The 16396-nt window shown below is 42.6% G+C and overlaps 1 protein-coding gene and 1 long non-coding RNA gene across 2 annotated transcripts in view; one reads left to right on the top strand and one right to left on the bottom strand.

The window, feature by feature from the left end:
• LOC143420732 (uncharacterized) overlaps positions 1-16396 on the bottom strand; it is a 441774-nt gene that overhangs the window by 234302 nt on the left and 191076 nt on the right. The window lies entirely within an intron of this gene.
• Positions 2234-16396, top strand: part of LOC143413238 (protein NLRC3-like) — a 14858-nt gene continuing 695 nt past the window's right edge. Inside the window, exons 1-4 of the mRNA XM_076876002.1 lie at positions 2234-2519; positions 2671-4468; positions 7145-7318; positions 7684-7857. Coding sequence (XP_076732117.1) covers positions 2234-2519; positions 2671-4468; positions 7145-7318; positions 7684-7857 — 2432 coding nt within the window. The remainder of the gene's footprint in view (positions 2520-2670; positions 4469-7144; positions 7319-7683; positions 7858-16396) is intronic.

The raw sequence follows: 16396 nt of genomic DNA on the forward strand, positions 1-16396 counted from the left end.
ACAGTTACATTCAGGGACCTTTGGCCTCCTGAGAGCATTAGTTGATGGTTCATCACAGTTTTCTCAAAGTTTCCTCTGAGCTTCTGCAACATCATCACTTCCATCACTGATGAAAGAAAGTTCATAGAAAACAGAAAATATATCTTCAGAATCTGAGAGTCTAAAACTTGACAGACTTGATTCAGATGAAGTTATTTGAGCACAAACTCCTGGATCTTTATCCTGTGTTGATCTAATCCTTCATGGTTCTTCCACAGAGTGGAGCAGCAGAGCTCAGAGGTTCCCAGTGGTCAGTCTGCCCAGCAGCATCAAACACAGCTGGACTCCATATTTATGGTCTGTACATGTACAACAACTACTTTATTATTAATAATAATGCATTTATTTATAGGTCCCTTTCAGAACACCAAGGACTCTGTGGACTAAATGACCAAAAGAAACAAACTTTGAAATCAGACGGTGCAAATGTGATCACAGGGAAACGTTTTAAACATCGAGGCTTTAAACAGAAACCAAAGTGAAACAGTTTATAGTCGAGATCAGTGGGAATGAAGCTGAATAACTGTTTCTTCAATAACTTTGAGCTCTTAAAAAACAAAAACTAGCTGAAAGTCTGGCTGCTCTTATGAAAAGTACAGAGAAATTATGGGTCGCTCAACACTTGTGCACAATATAAGAGTTTAAATAAATCTAAAGAATAACTCAAAGTCCTACAATCATACTGAGAAAATCATCTACAGCTAACTATCCAAGTGGATTTGTTTAAGACAGCTCCATCTGCTGGTGGCCCTCTGCAGGTGCATGAAAGGGGCGTGTTTATATTGAAAGTAGTAGAGAAAGTAAACCCCACGGGAAGGAGGAGGAGGACTCTCAGCAGCTTCCAGCTCATATTCAGACATTTGACTTCTCACTGAAAGCAGCAAGTTTGAGTGTCTATACCTTAGTTAGAAGAGATAACATGTCAGTAGTAATCAGAGTTGATTGAGCAATGCTGTCCTTGTAATGTAGTTTATGATTTTTATGGACAAGTCCAGTTTTTCTGTAGAGCCTCTCAAGTTGGTGACAGCAGTGGAAGTTCACGTGTAAACCAGAGCAGAAAATCAGGTCCAAATGTGTTGTTCACAGTGAGTGGGATCATCATTGGCTGCTATGTTAACCTCCTGCAGCAGGATGTCTTTGGTCAGAGAATGGATAGATCACGAAGTCATTGTTGAGTTTAGGGAGACAGTAGACAGTTGGAGGAGGTTCAGCCAGTTGACACACAGTAGATAAAATAACTGAAGGCAGGAGCAGACACCTGTATGACTTTCCACCTCTCACATAGATTATTTCCCTGGGCAGCGCCACAGGGCTGGTAGATGTAAACAAAGCTGGAGGAGAGGATTTATTCATCTGAGAAAAGTCACAGAGTTGTGTCTTGATGCTCAATCATCCAGGTACGTAAATCCCAAAAAGCTTGATTCTGTTCATCTGGATGTTTTCAGTGGGAGAAACGTTTCATCATCATCAGGTGACTTCTTCAGTCTCAGCTGACTGCAGGTTTCAATCTCATAAACAGGACATTTGTATGACTGAAACCAGCCCACTGAAGGAACAATGGGCTGGGAGGTCAGTTCATTGATCATTGGTACGCATATTGTCAGGACCATTGATCAATGGTTGTTGATCAATGTTCATGAGTCCAGTTCACAGAGAGCTGGGGAATGGCTGCAATCACAGCATGTAAGATGGTGACAGTTGTACCCTTAGGCCCCTCCTCCATTCAGAGATGGTCTTTCCTTTTCACATAAATGGCCTCCTTGACTCCGCCCTCAAACCAGCGTTCACATTTACTCAGGACCTTCTTGATGTGAAGTTCTTCTGCTTCGCTGGCTGCTGTGTCTGTGGGGATGGTGTTTGTTCTGTGTTGTAGCGTCCTGATGACGCCCAGTTTGTGCCCCAGTGGATGATGAGAGTCAAACCTTAAATACTGATCTGTATGCGTAAACAGAGTGAACCTTTAAGACCAGTTGTCTGTACGATCAACTCAGTCACCTGAAACATCTCCAAGTTTCTGGCTTTGATCATCAACCTGTTGGTAGTTCAGCTCTGAACACCAGTGAAATGTTTCTCCCACTGAAATCGCTGCATTCATATGAACAGCATCAACGTTTTGGGATCATGGAGTTGTGGACAAAGTCTCAGTTAATCAGATAAAGTCAAACCTATAATTGGTAAAGAGTTCGCGGATGATATGCCCCTTGATGGTAAAGAAGTGGATGTTGTGTGGACTAAAGTTCAGAGTGGTGGGTCATTCATAAATATTCTGTTCCAGCTGCTGGAGGACAACATCATCACTTTTGTGAAGAACGAGCTGAAGAAGATCCAGAAGGCTCTGAATCCAAATAAGCCCCAGTGCTTGGAGTTTCAGAGGGAGGATGATGAGCAGAGGAGAAACAGCAGAGAGGCATTTGTGAAGATCACAGTGGACTTCCTGAGGAGAATGAAGCAGGAGGAGCTGGCTGACCGTCTGCAGAGACGTAAGAGGATTTATCTAAAGATTTAAGCTGCTGGATAAATGAGAGACTTGTGACACCAGTGTGTTCAGTCATTTCTCAGTGGGTCAGAAATTGTCATCAGCATTTTGTAAAATGTGATTGTTAAAGTTGTATTTTTATTATTATTATTCAGAACTTCCAGCTGCTGTTTGTCATCGTAACCTTAAATCCACCCTGAAGAAGAAGTTCCAGTGTGTGTTTGAGGGCATCGCTAAAGCAGGAAACCCAACCCTCCTGAATCAGATCTACACAGAGCTCTACATCACAGAGGGAGGGACTGCAGAGGTCAATGATGAACATGAGGTCAGACAGATTGAAACAGCATCCAGGAAACCAGACAGACCAGAAACAACCATCAGACAAGAAGACATCTTTAAAGCCTCACCTGGAAGAGATGAACCAATCAGAACAGTGCTGACAAAGGGAGTGGCTGGCATTGGGAAAACAGTCTTAACACAGAAATACAGCCTGGACTGGGCTGAAGACAAAGCCAACCAGGACATCCAGTTCATATTTCCATTCACTTTCAGAGAGCTGAATGTGCTGAAAGAGGAAAAGTTCAGCTTGGTGGGACTTGTTCATCACTTCTTTACTGAAACCAAAGAAGCAGGAATCTGCAGCTTTGAAGACTTCCAGGTTGTGTTCATCTTTGATGGTCTGGATGAGTGTCGACTTCCTCTGGACTTCCACAAAACTACAATCCTAACTGACCCTAGAAAGTCCACCTCAGTGGATGTGCTGCTGATAAACCTCATCAGGGGGAAACTGCTTCCCTCTGCTCGCCTCTGGATAACCACACGACCTGCAGCAGCCAATCAGATCCCTCCTGACTGTGTTGGCATGGTGACAGAGGTCAGAGGGTTCACTGACCCACAGAAGGAGGAGTACTTCAGGAAGAGATTCAGAGATGAGGAGCAGGCCAGCAGGATCATCTCCCACATCAAGACATCACGAAGCCTCCACATCATGTGTCACATCCCAGTCTTCTGCTGGATCACTGCTACAGTTCTGGAGGATGTGCTGGAAACCAGAGAGGGAGGACAGCTGCCCAAGACCCTGACTGAGATGTACATCCACTTCCTGGTGGTTCAGGCCAAAGTGAAGAAGGTCAAGTATGATGGAGGAGCTGAGACAGATCCACACTGGAGTCCAGAGAGCAGGAAGATGATGGAGTCTCTGGGAAAACTGGCTTTTGATCAGCTGCAGAAAGGAAACCTGATCTTCTATGAATCAGACCTGACAGAGTGTGGCATCGATATCAGAGCAGCCTCAGTGTACTCAGGAGTGTTCACACAGATCTTTAAAGAGGAGAGAGGACTGTACCAGGACAAGGTGTTCTGCTTCATCCATCTGAGTGTTCAGGAGTTTCTGGCTGCTCTTCATGTCCATCTGACCTTCAGCAACTCTGGACTCAATCTGATGGAACAACAACAAACAACCTCCCAGAAGTCTGAAACAGGAGAATCTGCAAAGAAACACTTCTACCAGAGTTCTGTGAACAAGGCCTTACAGAGTCCAAATGGACACCTGGACTTGTTCCTCCGCTTCCTCCTGGGTCTTTCACTGCAGACTAATCAGACTCTCCTACGAGGTCTGCTGAGACAGACAGGAAGTAGCTGGCAGACCAATCAGGAAACAGTCCAGTACATCAAGAAGAAGCTCAGTGAGAATCTGTCTGCAGAGAAAAGCATCAATCTGTTCCACTGTCTGAATGAACTGAATGATCGTTCTCTAGTGGAGGAGATCCAACAGTCCCTGAGATCAGGAAGTCTCTCCACAGATGAACTGTCTCCTGCTCAGTGGTCAGCTCTGGTCTTCATCTTACTGTCATCAGAAGAAGATCTGGATGTGTTTGACCTGCAGAAATACTCTGCTTCAGAGGAGGCTCTTCTGAGGCTGCTGCCAGTGGTCAAAGCCTCCAACAAAGCTCTGTGAGTAAACATGTGATCAGGCTTTTATCTATAACATAAATAGTGTAATGTGTGATGGACCCTTAAAAACTTAAACATATTTATTTACATGATCATCAGCACTAAATACTAGGGGTGCAACGATACACAAAATTCACGGTTCGGTTCGATACTTTGGTGTCACGGTTCGATATTTTTTCGATACAAAAAAATGTTCATGCCTTTTTAATTTGTCATTTATTAAAATTATAAATATATATTTTAACTCAAAAGTACAGTTTTTAAATTTAACCCTAACCCTTGTGCGTGTTTTTTATTTTGACAGTGAATGCGCACCTGCGGACCACTTATGTGCACCCCTGGTTATTTAGCTCGTCATATTGCAGCCACAGAAATTCTTTTGTCCATGAAACCATAAAGCTGCACTTTCTTTTTGCCTTATAGTCTGATTTATCATAACTTCTCCTGCTGCTTTTACACACTCACTCACATAAGCTCAGCGATTCTCTGCGCGATCAACCTCTCACATGTTTAAGCTGCGGGAGATTTCACTTGTCATGTTTGCATAGTAAGCTAACGATTAATAAGACGATGTCAGAGGAATTGGTGCACAAATTATCATCACTCACAGATCAGTGCTGTCGCTCTCTATACACAGTTCGCACGATTGCAAAGTGAAAGCAAAAAAACAAGCGCAAATTCAAACGCGATTTCAATATGTCACATATTGACAGTGGCTCACCGATGCCAATGACATAATTACCCAGCTACATTTCTGAAAGAATGCAAAAGCATTGACATATATTTTTCCTTCCTACAATAGCCCGACGGGCAGGGAAGAGATAGATTTTGGTAGCCCGACTGAAAAAATCGCTAGCTCCGGGACGTCGGGCTAGCGATTTTGCGAGCCCTGTATCTGATTGAGGAATCACTCATCTTTGGAAAAGAGAGTTTATTACAGAGAAATGTCTCTTTCCAAAATAAAAGCTATACTATCCGCTTCTTCTGGGCTATATTCTCAGCAGCATAAGGAGAATCATGTGCTAACAGCTGTCTAAATGACTCGGCTAAAGTTAGTAGCATGCTTGTTGTTTTTGTCTTTGCACTAGGATGATGTCGGCGTAAATGTGCAGTCATATTCGTTGTGTTCCCACTAGTGCTTTCAGGTTAATCTCGTTGAAATGACCTTAACGCCACAACACGGCAAATCTCCGTTAACGAGCTACCGCCGATCGCCCCGTGCGTGGGGCTAGACGGCCAACACGTTAACGAGCTAACTGCGCTAACACACTAGTTCCCACCCATGTAATTGAGCATTGCGTGACACATCCAACATACTGTTTTACTTTAGTCCATGACTTGCTTACCTTCAGGGTCATACGTCACATGAAGACCAAAATAGTTCCAAAGGCCAGATCTGAATGAGGGTGGGGGAGGTCCATGTTGCTGAGAGCTTAACTTCTGTCTTGCTAGCTTGCCCTGCGCTCTTCCTCCTGACTATGCTGTCTGTGTGGAGCACTCAGTGGATCTGCGCTCGACAGTACAGCCTAGGCGGAGTAGTCGAACACAGATTCACTGAGCGCTCAACACAGACAGCGTCGTCAGAAGGAAAATTGATAAAATAAATTACAAATGTTGTATTGTTCGATACATATGCGTACCGAACCGAAAGCACTGTATCGAACGGTTCAATGTCGATACGAATATCGTTGCACCCCTACTAAATACAGTATATTATAGTTAATGTTTGATAGCAGCAGTAAATGTCAGTGTCTTAAACATATCTGGGTGTCAGCTTTTATCAAAGTCATATCCAGAATCATCCTGTAAGTAAACTTTATTCATACAGCAGCTTTCACAGGTCAAAAATCACAAAGTGCTTTACAATAGAAACAGGCAATAAAAACATTAAACAGCAAACACTGAACATCATACAGCCTAAAACTAGTTAAAGGCCACTCTGAATACTAGAGTCTGAATAAATGAGTTAGTGGGACCAGTAACAGCCTTTAACTGGAAGATCTCAGATGTGAGAAGAGCTGTAGGATTGTAGAAAGTCAGAAATATAGACTGGGACTTAAAGTAAGGACTAAAACTTTAAATAAAGCCTAAAATGAACTGGTTACCAGTGTGAAGAGATTAAACTGGAGTAATGTCCAGTCTGTTTCATGTGCTGGTTAAAAGCCTCGCAGCATCATTCTGTACTGACTGAAGACGTTCAAAGACTGTGATGGAGCCATAGGTGATCAACTCCCTCATTCCTCCTCTGGTCTTATTGCTCAGCTGAAGAGGAGTTCACTTCTATATGTTACAATCAGCATCACCAGTACAGCTCCAAGGATCTGCAGCTGCTGGCAGATTCAGTCATGCATGCTTGATTGTTTTTCAGGCTCTCAGGTCAGATGAAGTCATATTCTTTATGAATCAGCATAAGAAGTCAATAAAATTTCAAAGCAAATCAAGATAAGTGTTTATTCTTGTTTTAACAAATATATAAGCGAGAGGCACCTTTTTGGTCTAAAGTTATAATCATCTGCCACATTTCTAATCTCTTTACTACGTGGACTTTTAAAATATTTTCTGTTCCCCCAGACTGAGTCTCTGTAACTGGTCAGAGAGTTCATTTAACTTGTCATTTGATAATAGTTTGTTATCAAATTACAGTTTTTCAAATTGTGTTTTTATTTTGTTTTTTAGCCTGAGTGTCCCTGATCTCTCAGACAGAGGCTGTGAAGCTCTGTCCTCAGTTCTCAGCTCCCAGTCTTCTACACTGAGAGAGCTGGACTTAAGTAACAACAACCTGCAGGATCCAGCAGTGAAGTTTCTTTCTGCAGGACTGAGAAGTCCAGACTGTAAACTGAATACTCTGAGGTGAGATCAAGTTATGTTGTGCTTTTCATCAATTGACAGAATTAACCAATAAGAATCCACTAAATGGGAAAAAAGTCAGTTAAACTTCTGTAATAGTTTTATGATAATTTAATGAGCAGAGAGTTATTGATCAATATGTCAGCTACTTTGGTGCTAATGCACTGCCCGGCACATGGAGCCCAATTGGCATTTGCAATAGAATACCAGAATTGATTGACCTTTGTCAGTTAACAAATGTCAGCGTCATCCATTTGTGGACTCTCAGTAAAAACACAGGATTAATTGCTAAATCTAAAAACTCTTTAGTGCACCCTCATTGCAACTTAACAACAGTGTTTGTTTAATGTTTATCTGTCATTTTTCAGACTGAGTCACTGTAAGCTCTCAGAGAGAGGCTATGAAGCTCTGTCCTCAGCTCTCAGCTCCCAGTCCTCTAGTCTGAGACAGCTGGACCTGAGTAACTCTGACCTGCAGGATTCAGGAGTGAAGCTTCTGTCTGCTGGAGTGAAGAGTCCACACTGTAAAATGGAAACTCTCAGGTCAGGATTTAAAATTTTCCAATGATGATCACGTTAAACCTGATTTCTATTACTGCATAAACAGGAAATTGATTTTTAAAAAAGTCTTAATGTAGAAATTAGTGTCTGGGGTTTTTAGTGATATTTGTTCACTTTCTGTCTTTCATTTGCAATGAAATGTCCCATCTGCTCCTGAGTCCAAAATCTTTATTTTAGCAGTGCTTCATCCACCAAACCTTCTAGTTCGATTCCTGTATTCTGAAGGTTTTTACAGAGCTGTTTGTTCAGATATCAGAATTTGATTTTCAGAAACATTTAGTAATAAAAATATGATCAATTGATTATTTCTGACTGAAAAGATGAAATATACAGGGAGTGCAGAATTATTAGGCAAATGAGTATTTTGTCCACATCATCCTCTTCATGCATGTTGTCTTACTCCAAGCTGTATAGGCTCGAAAGCCTACTACCAATTAAGCATATTAGGTGATGTGAATCTCTGTAATGAGAAGGGGTGTGGTCTAATGACATCAACACCCTATATCAGGTGTGCATAATTGTTAGGCAACGTCCTTTCCTTTGGCAAAATGGGTCAAAAGAAGGACTTGACAGGCTCAGAAAAGTCAAAAACAGTGAGATATCTTGCAGAGGGATGCAGCAGTCTCAAAATTGCAAAGCTTCTGAAGCGTGATCATCGAACAATCAAGCGTTTCATTCAAAATAGTCAACAGGGTCGCAAGAAGCGTGTGGAAAAACCAAGGTGCAAAATAACTGCCCATGAACTGAGAAAAGTCAAGCGTGCAGCTGCCAAGATGCCACTTGCCACCAGTTTGGCCATATTTCAGAGCTGCAACATCACTGGAGTGCCCAAAAGCACAAGGTGTGCAATACTCAGAGACATGGCCAAGGTAAGAAAGGCTGAAAGACGACCACCACTGAACAAGACACACAAGCTGAAACGTCAAGACTGGGCCAAGAAATATCTCAAGACTGGTTTTTCTAAGGTTTTATGGACTGATGAAATGAGAGTGAGTCTTGATGGGCCAGATGGATGGGCCCGTGGCTGGATTGGTAAAGGGCAGAGAGCTCCAGTCCCACTCAGACGCCAGCAAGGTGGAGGTGGAGTACTGGTTTGGGCTGGTATCATCAAAGATGAGCTTGTGGGGCCTTTTCGGGTTGAGGATGGAGTCAAGCTCAACTCCCAGTCCTACTGCCAGTTTCTGGAAGACACCTTCTTCAAGCAGTGGTACAGGAAGAAGTCTGCATCCTTCAAGAAAAACATGATTTTCATGCAGGACAATGCTCCATCACACGCGTCCAAGTACTCCACAGCGTGGCTGGCAAGAAAGGGTATAAAAGAAGAAAAACTAATGACATGGCCTCCTTGTTCACCTGATCTGAACCCCATTGAGAACCTGTGGTCCATCATCAAATGTGAGATTTACAAGGAGGGAAAACAGTACACCTCTCTGAACAGTGTCTGGGAGGCTGTGGTTGCTGCTGCACGCAATGTTGATGGTGAACAGATCAAAACACTGACAGAATCCATGGATGGCAGGCTTTTGAGTGTCCTTGCAAAGAAAGGTGGCTATATTGGTCGCTGATTTGTTTTTGTTTTGTTTTTGAATGTCAGAAATGTATATTTGTGAATGTGGAGATGTTATATTGGTTTCACTGGTAAAAATAAATCATTGAAATGGGTATATATTTGTTTTTTGTTAAGTTGCCTAATAATTATGCACAGTAATAGTCACCTGCACACACAGATATCCCCCTAAAATAGCTAAAACTAAAAACAAACTAAAAACTACTTCCAAAAACATTCAGCTTTAATATTAATGAGTTTTTTGGGTTCGTTGAGAACATGGTTGTTGTTCAATAATAAAATTATTCCTCAGAAATACAACTTGCCTAATAATTCTGCACTCCCTGTGTATTTGGTCATAGTGATATGACTCATTGCCTCACTTAAATATAAAATGTAAACAAAAATTCAAAACAATAGATTAATACAAAACAGAGTTTGACTGTTGAGCTTAAAGTGAGCTTGAATGTTATTCACTTCCTGTTTTATTTTGGTAGTTATCGTCTCTGATTTTTACCCCAACATTGTCTACATTAGTTTCAGCTGTAGAAGGTTTTATTGACTGTTTGATTTGTCACTTTATTTAACTATAATTGTTGACTTATAAACTATTGCTTAAAATGTATTTTCATTAAAATACCAAATAATTTATTACTTTATCATCTAATTAGATTATAATTCTGTAAATAAGAGTGATAGTGTGGCCTGTGTGGGTTGTCTTCAGGTTCTCTGCTTCCTCCCACAGTCCAAGAACATGCATGCTGGGTTAACTGGAGATGTGTGATTGTGAGCATAAATGTTTGTCTGTCTAGCTCTGTTTCTACCTGGCTACATCACCGTTACTGATGCTGAACCAATAACCTGGTCTGGACCAGGTTATGTTCAGAGTTTTTGTTTAAAATCAGCTGAAGCGCCTCATTTTCACTGATTCTTTCATTTACAGAAAGCTTTAAGTGAGATATAGATTCAGTCATATGTTACTAATATTACTTTTAACCTGAGCAGTGAAAGTCCGCGGTGATCTGAAAATGATGTGCCGGGAGTTGTGCCGTTCTCTGCGGCTTCAGTGACCCTCGAGCTCTCGACTAGCTATCGAGTTGGTGGGTAACAGACGTCGCCGAAAACGTCGAAGCACTTTTGCACTTTTGCAAATATGCGATATCTTGATAAACCGAGCAGATATTTGAAGTTTACACACCCACATTCTCCCCTGAAAATATGTTAAAAGTTTATTTTGTGACCCAGGAAGATTAATAAGAGTAATTTTAAAACTTAGTAGCGGTCGCCATTACTGGAAGCTGGAGTTTGGCTGGGCCGCACTATGAATTCTGGGATATGGTGGGCCACGAAGGACACACCCGACCCATCCTTCAAATTCGGGGAAAAGGAGGACGCATTTGTCGGCTGCATTCAGAGGAATTTGGACAGCCTTCGGTGCGTCGCTGTGACGTAATCGGTCTACAAATGTGTCCTCAGGAGGACGCAGCCCATGAATTTGGACACACCGAGCCTGCGTGCTGGTAGCACCTTAGCCACAGCTCGGGTGTGGAGGAGAAGCTGAAAAAGAAGGTTTTCTAGTTTTTAAGGAGGAAAAAACTGAGAGGACTAAGTGAAAGAGAGGCTGGAGAGTAACACAGAGCAGCAATGAATGCTGCTCACACAGTTTAGACAGTTTAGCATCAAATGTTCGAGTGAGTTAGCTCCCAGCTAACTAGCAGAGCAGCAAACTAGCAGATCAGATAACTAGCAAACCAGCTAACTGCACCCACAAGCTGCGACTGTGTCTTTCTAACAAGAGCGTCAGACACGCAGACTGGTTTTCTTTGTGGATGATGATGTATTCTCACACTGATCCTTCATGATGATGCTGTCATCCACCCACTGCTCCTGGTGTTGCCAATTCCTCAGTAAGGAAAATTGCTATTGGCTGTCCTAAAAGTCGCTGGAAGTCGCTAAATGATGTCATCGCCTAATTTGGATAAATGGTCATGTAATTGTAATTGTAACGTACGTTGTAGGAGAGAAAAATAACATCGTGGAAGAGACATAGCGTGAGTAAAAAACGTCCTGGAATGCATTTAAATAAATAAATCATAGTTCTGTCTGTAACTATTACAACACTCTCACCACATTTGTTAACAATTCTCTCAACAAATGTGTTTTTCCTCGTTCTTTGTTATCCAGCTGCGACTTTAGGTATAAATGTGTCATAAACAGGATAAAGCAGTGCAGGTTCAATGTAATCAAACCTCAGACTGAGTTCAAAATCATCACCTGTCCCTGATACCACATCAGCACCAGAACCATGATGTGTTTACTCACATTTAAAAAGGTGGAGGTCAGTGTGAATGGACTGTTGTCATTGGTCTGAATGTGCTTCTATAAACATGTGCTCTTCATTATTGATGTTTTCCTAATGAACAGAAAATGAGACTTAACAAAATCCTTCTGACTGTTGTTGGAGCAGGTTGGGTCCTGGGTTTGAGTCCCCCACTGTACCACAGGGGCTTCTAGCTTTGTTTCACAGTGTATAGAACAACAAATAAAACCAAATCACAAAAAAACCACATTAAACTTTGAGGGTTGAACCAAGGATGAGGAAGCAGACTCGGCCCCAAACAGCTGGATATATGGATGGTTACCAGAGCAACCACAGCAGTGTGCTCTCAGTATATTTAGTTGTATAAAGGTGTTTGTGGTGTGTTGCAGCTGAAGCAGCCTCATGTATGTTGACACAGGGAGAAAATAGTGTGAGGACACTGTTCACAGCAGTCACAGCTCACTGCCTTCAACAGTCTCTTCCTTCCTTGTTTGGATGTCACTGATATCATCTTCTGCTCTCACACTGACCACCTGTTGGAGCTAACATGCTAACATGGAAGCAGCAGGTATGCCACCTGTGGCAGCTGAGGTCACGTGACCTGAGTGTTTGAACCACACGTTGGAGCAGCGTTTCCAAACATCTGCACTTCAGAAGCTCCAAAGTGTGGAAATGTCACTGTGGAGCGTCTCATCACTATCTAAGAGATTTTCTTGCCTCTGCAAAGCGAAGCTTGCAAACAGCACCATAGTTTGTCAATCCCAACCAATCAGAGCGCTCCTTATGTCACGTCACATGACTCGTGTGTTTTCCTCTTTGCTTAGCACCCAAAGAACTAAAGAAAGGTTAAAAGGACGTTCAGCCAATCAAATCCCGCCTAGCAACAGGAAGTCTAGAGAGGAAATGGAGCAGAGAAGGAGAATCACCAGTTTAAATGTCTGAGTTTTAAACTGGTGACCCTCTAAAGAGGCTTTTATTGACTCTTTCTGTTTTCTTTACAGCTTTTTTCACCATTTAAACTGTTTAATATCAGATTTAGAAATAACTTTTGGACAGTTTTTCTACATTTGCACTAAAATGTGACATCAGTAATGACTTTCTGACTTTACGTTGGACTAATCTAACGACTCAGCCTGGCTATGTTGGACTGGGTGTGGCAGCAGCTCCCAGTTTGAGTTCAGGAGACAGACACCCTCTCTACTTTGAAGATCAGCTTCAAACTTTCCTTTTTGATAAAGCTTATAGTTCGAGCTGGATCAGGTGACCCTGAACCATCCCTTAGTTATGCTGCTATAGGCTCAGGCTGTTGGTGGACTTCCCATGATGCTCTGCTTTCTTCTCCCCTCTTTTCACTCCTGATGCTTTTATATGTCACTACTGCATGTCTTTTGTCTTCTCTCTCCTTAGTTTGTGTTTTGTTCTTGTCTCTCTGAGCTCATCTCTTCTCTTTCCCCTCACCCTGCAACCAGTCATGGTAGATGCTCCTCCTGGAGCCTGTTTTCACTGGGAGGATCTTTGTGTCAAAGGGAGTTCTTCTTCCCACCATCACCAAGTGCTGCTCACAGTGGATTGTCTGATGTTTGGGGCTTTCTCTCTAATATTGGAGGCTGTTACTTTACACTGTTAAACAGCTTCAGATGACGATTGTTGTCTGTTGGGTATTGTCACTTATAAATAAAGTTACATTGAATGGATGTAAATGGATAGATGTTATTGTGACAAAGAGAAAACAACTGTTGACAGATAGATTGTTGTTTTGTTTGTCTGCAGTCTGTCAGGCTGTCTGATCACAGAGGAAGGCTGTACTTCTCTGGCCTCAGCTCTGAGCTCCAACCCCTTCTTCCCACCATCACCAAGTGCTGCTCACAGTGGATTGTGTCACGAAATCTATCAATGTAGAGCAGTGAGACAAACCACGGAGGCCCCAGAGAAGTGCAATCAAGCGATGAGTTTATTAACACACAGGAGAAAACATCAGCCTATGTCTTCTGACAAAAAGACATGTTGTGGACACTTACAAAGCAGTGGGGTACACGCCCCCCCCCCCCCCCTTGGCGGCGTCAATACATTAGTCACACCGTGGCTCAGGGGGTGGGGAAGCGTATCTGTAACTGGAAGGTCACCGGTTCAATCCCCGGGCTCTCTGCCCTGGTCGTTGTGTCCTTGGGCAAGACACTTTACCCTACTTGCCTACTGGTGTTGGCCAGAGGGGCCGATGGCGCGATATGGCAGCCTCGCTTCTGTCAGTCTGCCCCAGGGCAGCTGTGGCTACAACTGTAGCTGCCTCCACCAGTGTGTGAATGTGAGAGTGACTGAATAGTGGCATTGTAAAGCGCTTTGGGTGCCTTGAAAAGCGCTATATAAACCCAATCCATTATTATTAATGGTACATCTTGTACATCTTTAACGGCTATAAACAGACACAGAACTTCTCTTTTCTGTAACACCTTCCATACAAGGTAATAAACTTCAAGCCCTCAGGGTCTCTGAGGCTAATTATTGACTCTGGTCATCTGTTGCCAAGTAAAGTAAAATATAGTGAGACACCAAATGAGTTAAGGCCTCAGGCCTGACACATTCCTAGATTACAGTGGGGCAAAAAAGTATTTAGTCAGCCACCGATTGTGCAAGTTCCCCCACTTAAAATGATGACAGAGGTCAGTAATTTGCACCAGAGGTACACTTCAACTGTGAGAGACAGAATGTGAAAAAAAATCCATGAATTCACATGGTAGGATTTGTAAAGAATTTATTCGTAAATCAGGGTGGAAAATAAGTATTTGGTCACCTCAAACATGGAAAATCTCTGGCTCTCACAGACCTGTAACGTCTTCTGTAAGACGCTTTTCTGTCCCCCACTCGTTACCTGTATGAATGGCACCTGTTTGAACTCATCATCTGTATAAAAGACACCTGTCCACAGCCTCAAACAGTCAGACTCCAAACTCCGCCATGGCCAAGACCAAAGAGCTTTCGAAGGACACCAGGAAAAGTATTGTAGACCTGCACCAGACTGGGAAGAGTGAATCTACAATAGGCAAGCAGCTTGGTGTGAAAAAATCAACTGTGGGAGCAATCATCAGAAAATGGAAGACATACAAGACCACTGATAATCTCCCTCGATCTGGGGCTCCACGCAAGATCTCATCCCGTGGGGTCAAAATGATCATGAGAACGGTGAGCAAAGATCCCAGAACCACACGGGGGGACCTGGTGAATGACCTGCAGAGAGCTGGGACCAAAGTAACAAAGGTCACCATCAGTAACACACTACAACGGCAGGGAATCAAATCCCGCAGTGCCAGACGTGTTCCGCTGCTGAAGCCAGTGCATGTCCAGGCCCGTCTGAAGTTTGCCAGAGAGCACATGGATGATACAGCAGAGGATTGGGAGAATGTCATGTGGTCAGATGAAACCAAAGTAGAACTTTTTGGTATAAACTCAACTCGTCGTGTTTGGAGGAAGAAGAATACTGAGTTGCATCCCAAGAACACCATACCTACTGTGAAGCATGGGGGTGGAAACATCATGCTATGGGGCTGTTTTTCTGCCAAGGGGACAGGACGACTGATCCGTGTTAAGGACAGAATGAATGGGGCCATGTATCGTGAGATTTTGAGCCAAAACCTCCTTCCATCAGTGAGAACTTTGAAGATGAAACGAGGCTGGGTCTTCCAACATGACAATGATCCAAAACACACCGCCCGGGCAACAAAGGAGTGGCTCCGTAAGAAGCATTTGAAAGTCCTGGAGTGGCCTAGCCAGTCTCCAGACCTCAACCCCATAGAAAATCTGTGGCGGGAGTTGAAAGTCCGTGTTGCTCGGCGACAGCCCCAAAACATCACTGCTCTCGAGAAGATCTGCATGGAGGAATGGGCCAAAATACCAGCTACTGTGTGTGCAAACCTGGTAAAGACCTATAGTAAACGTTTGACCTCTGTTATTGCCAACAAAGGTTATGTTACAAAGTATTGAGTTGTATTTTTGTTATTGACCAAATAGTTATTTTCCACCCTGATTTACCAATAAATTCTTTACAAATCCTACCATGTGGATTCATGGATTTTTTTTCACATTCTGTCTCTCACAGTTGAAGTGTACCTCTGGTGCAAATTACTGACCTCTGTCATCATTTTAGGTGGGGAAACTTGCACAATCGGTGGCTGACTAAATACTTTTTTGCCCCACTGTATATGTATTGTAAGCATGCATTGCAGTTATCCTTCTATGTTCTAGTTTCCCTCAGCATGTATCACCTGGACAGTCACGCCAGTGAAGCTTAAGACCCTTAATGAACCGAACATCAACTCAAAATAAGCACAAATATGCAATGTGTATGAAATACTTCTGACCGTACTTGTAATAAAAGTTAACATAATGGAAGGATCCTCAAATGAACATGTTCAATAGACAACTTTAATGCAATATCAATACTGTGAGAAATATTATTAGATGGAATAATGCTGTAAAGAACATTATTAATGCAGTTATAATGATGCAGATTATATGGCAGCAATAAAAGAATTTCTGTATCTCCACAATTGTCTGATGTTTGGGGCTTTCTCTCTAATATTGGAGGCGGTTACCTTACACTGTTAAACAGCTTCAGATGACTGTTGTTGTCCGTTGGGTATTGTCACTTTTAAATAAAGTTA

The sequence above is a fragment of the Maylandia zebra genome, linkage group LG2 (genome assembly GCF_041146795.1).
Source record: "Maylandia zebra isolate NMK-2024a linkage group LG2, Mzebra_GT3a, whole genome shotgun sequence".
In the NCBI taxonomy this organism is placed as follows: Eukaryota; Metazoa; Chordata; class Actinopteri; order Cichliformes; family Cichlidae; genus Maylandia; species Maylandia zebra.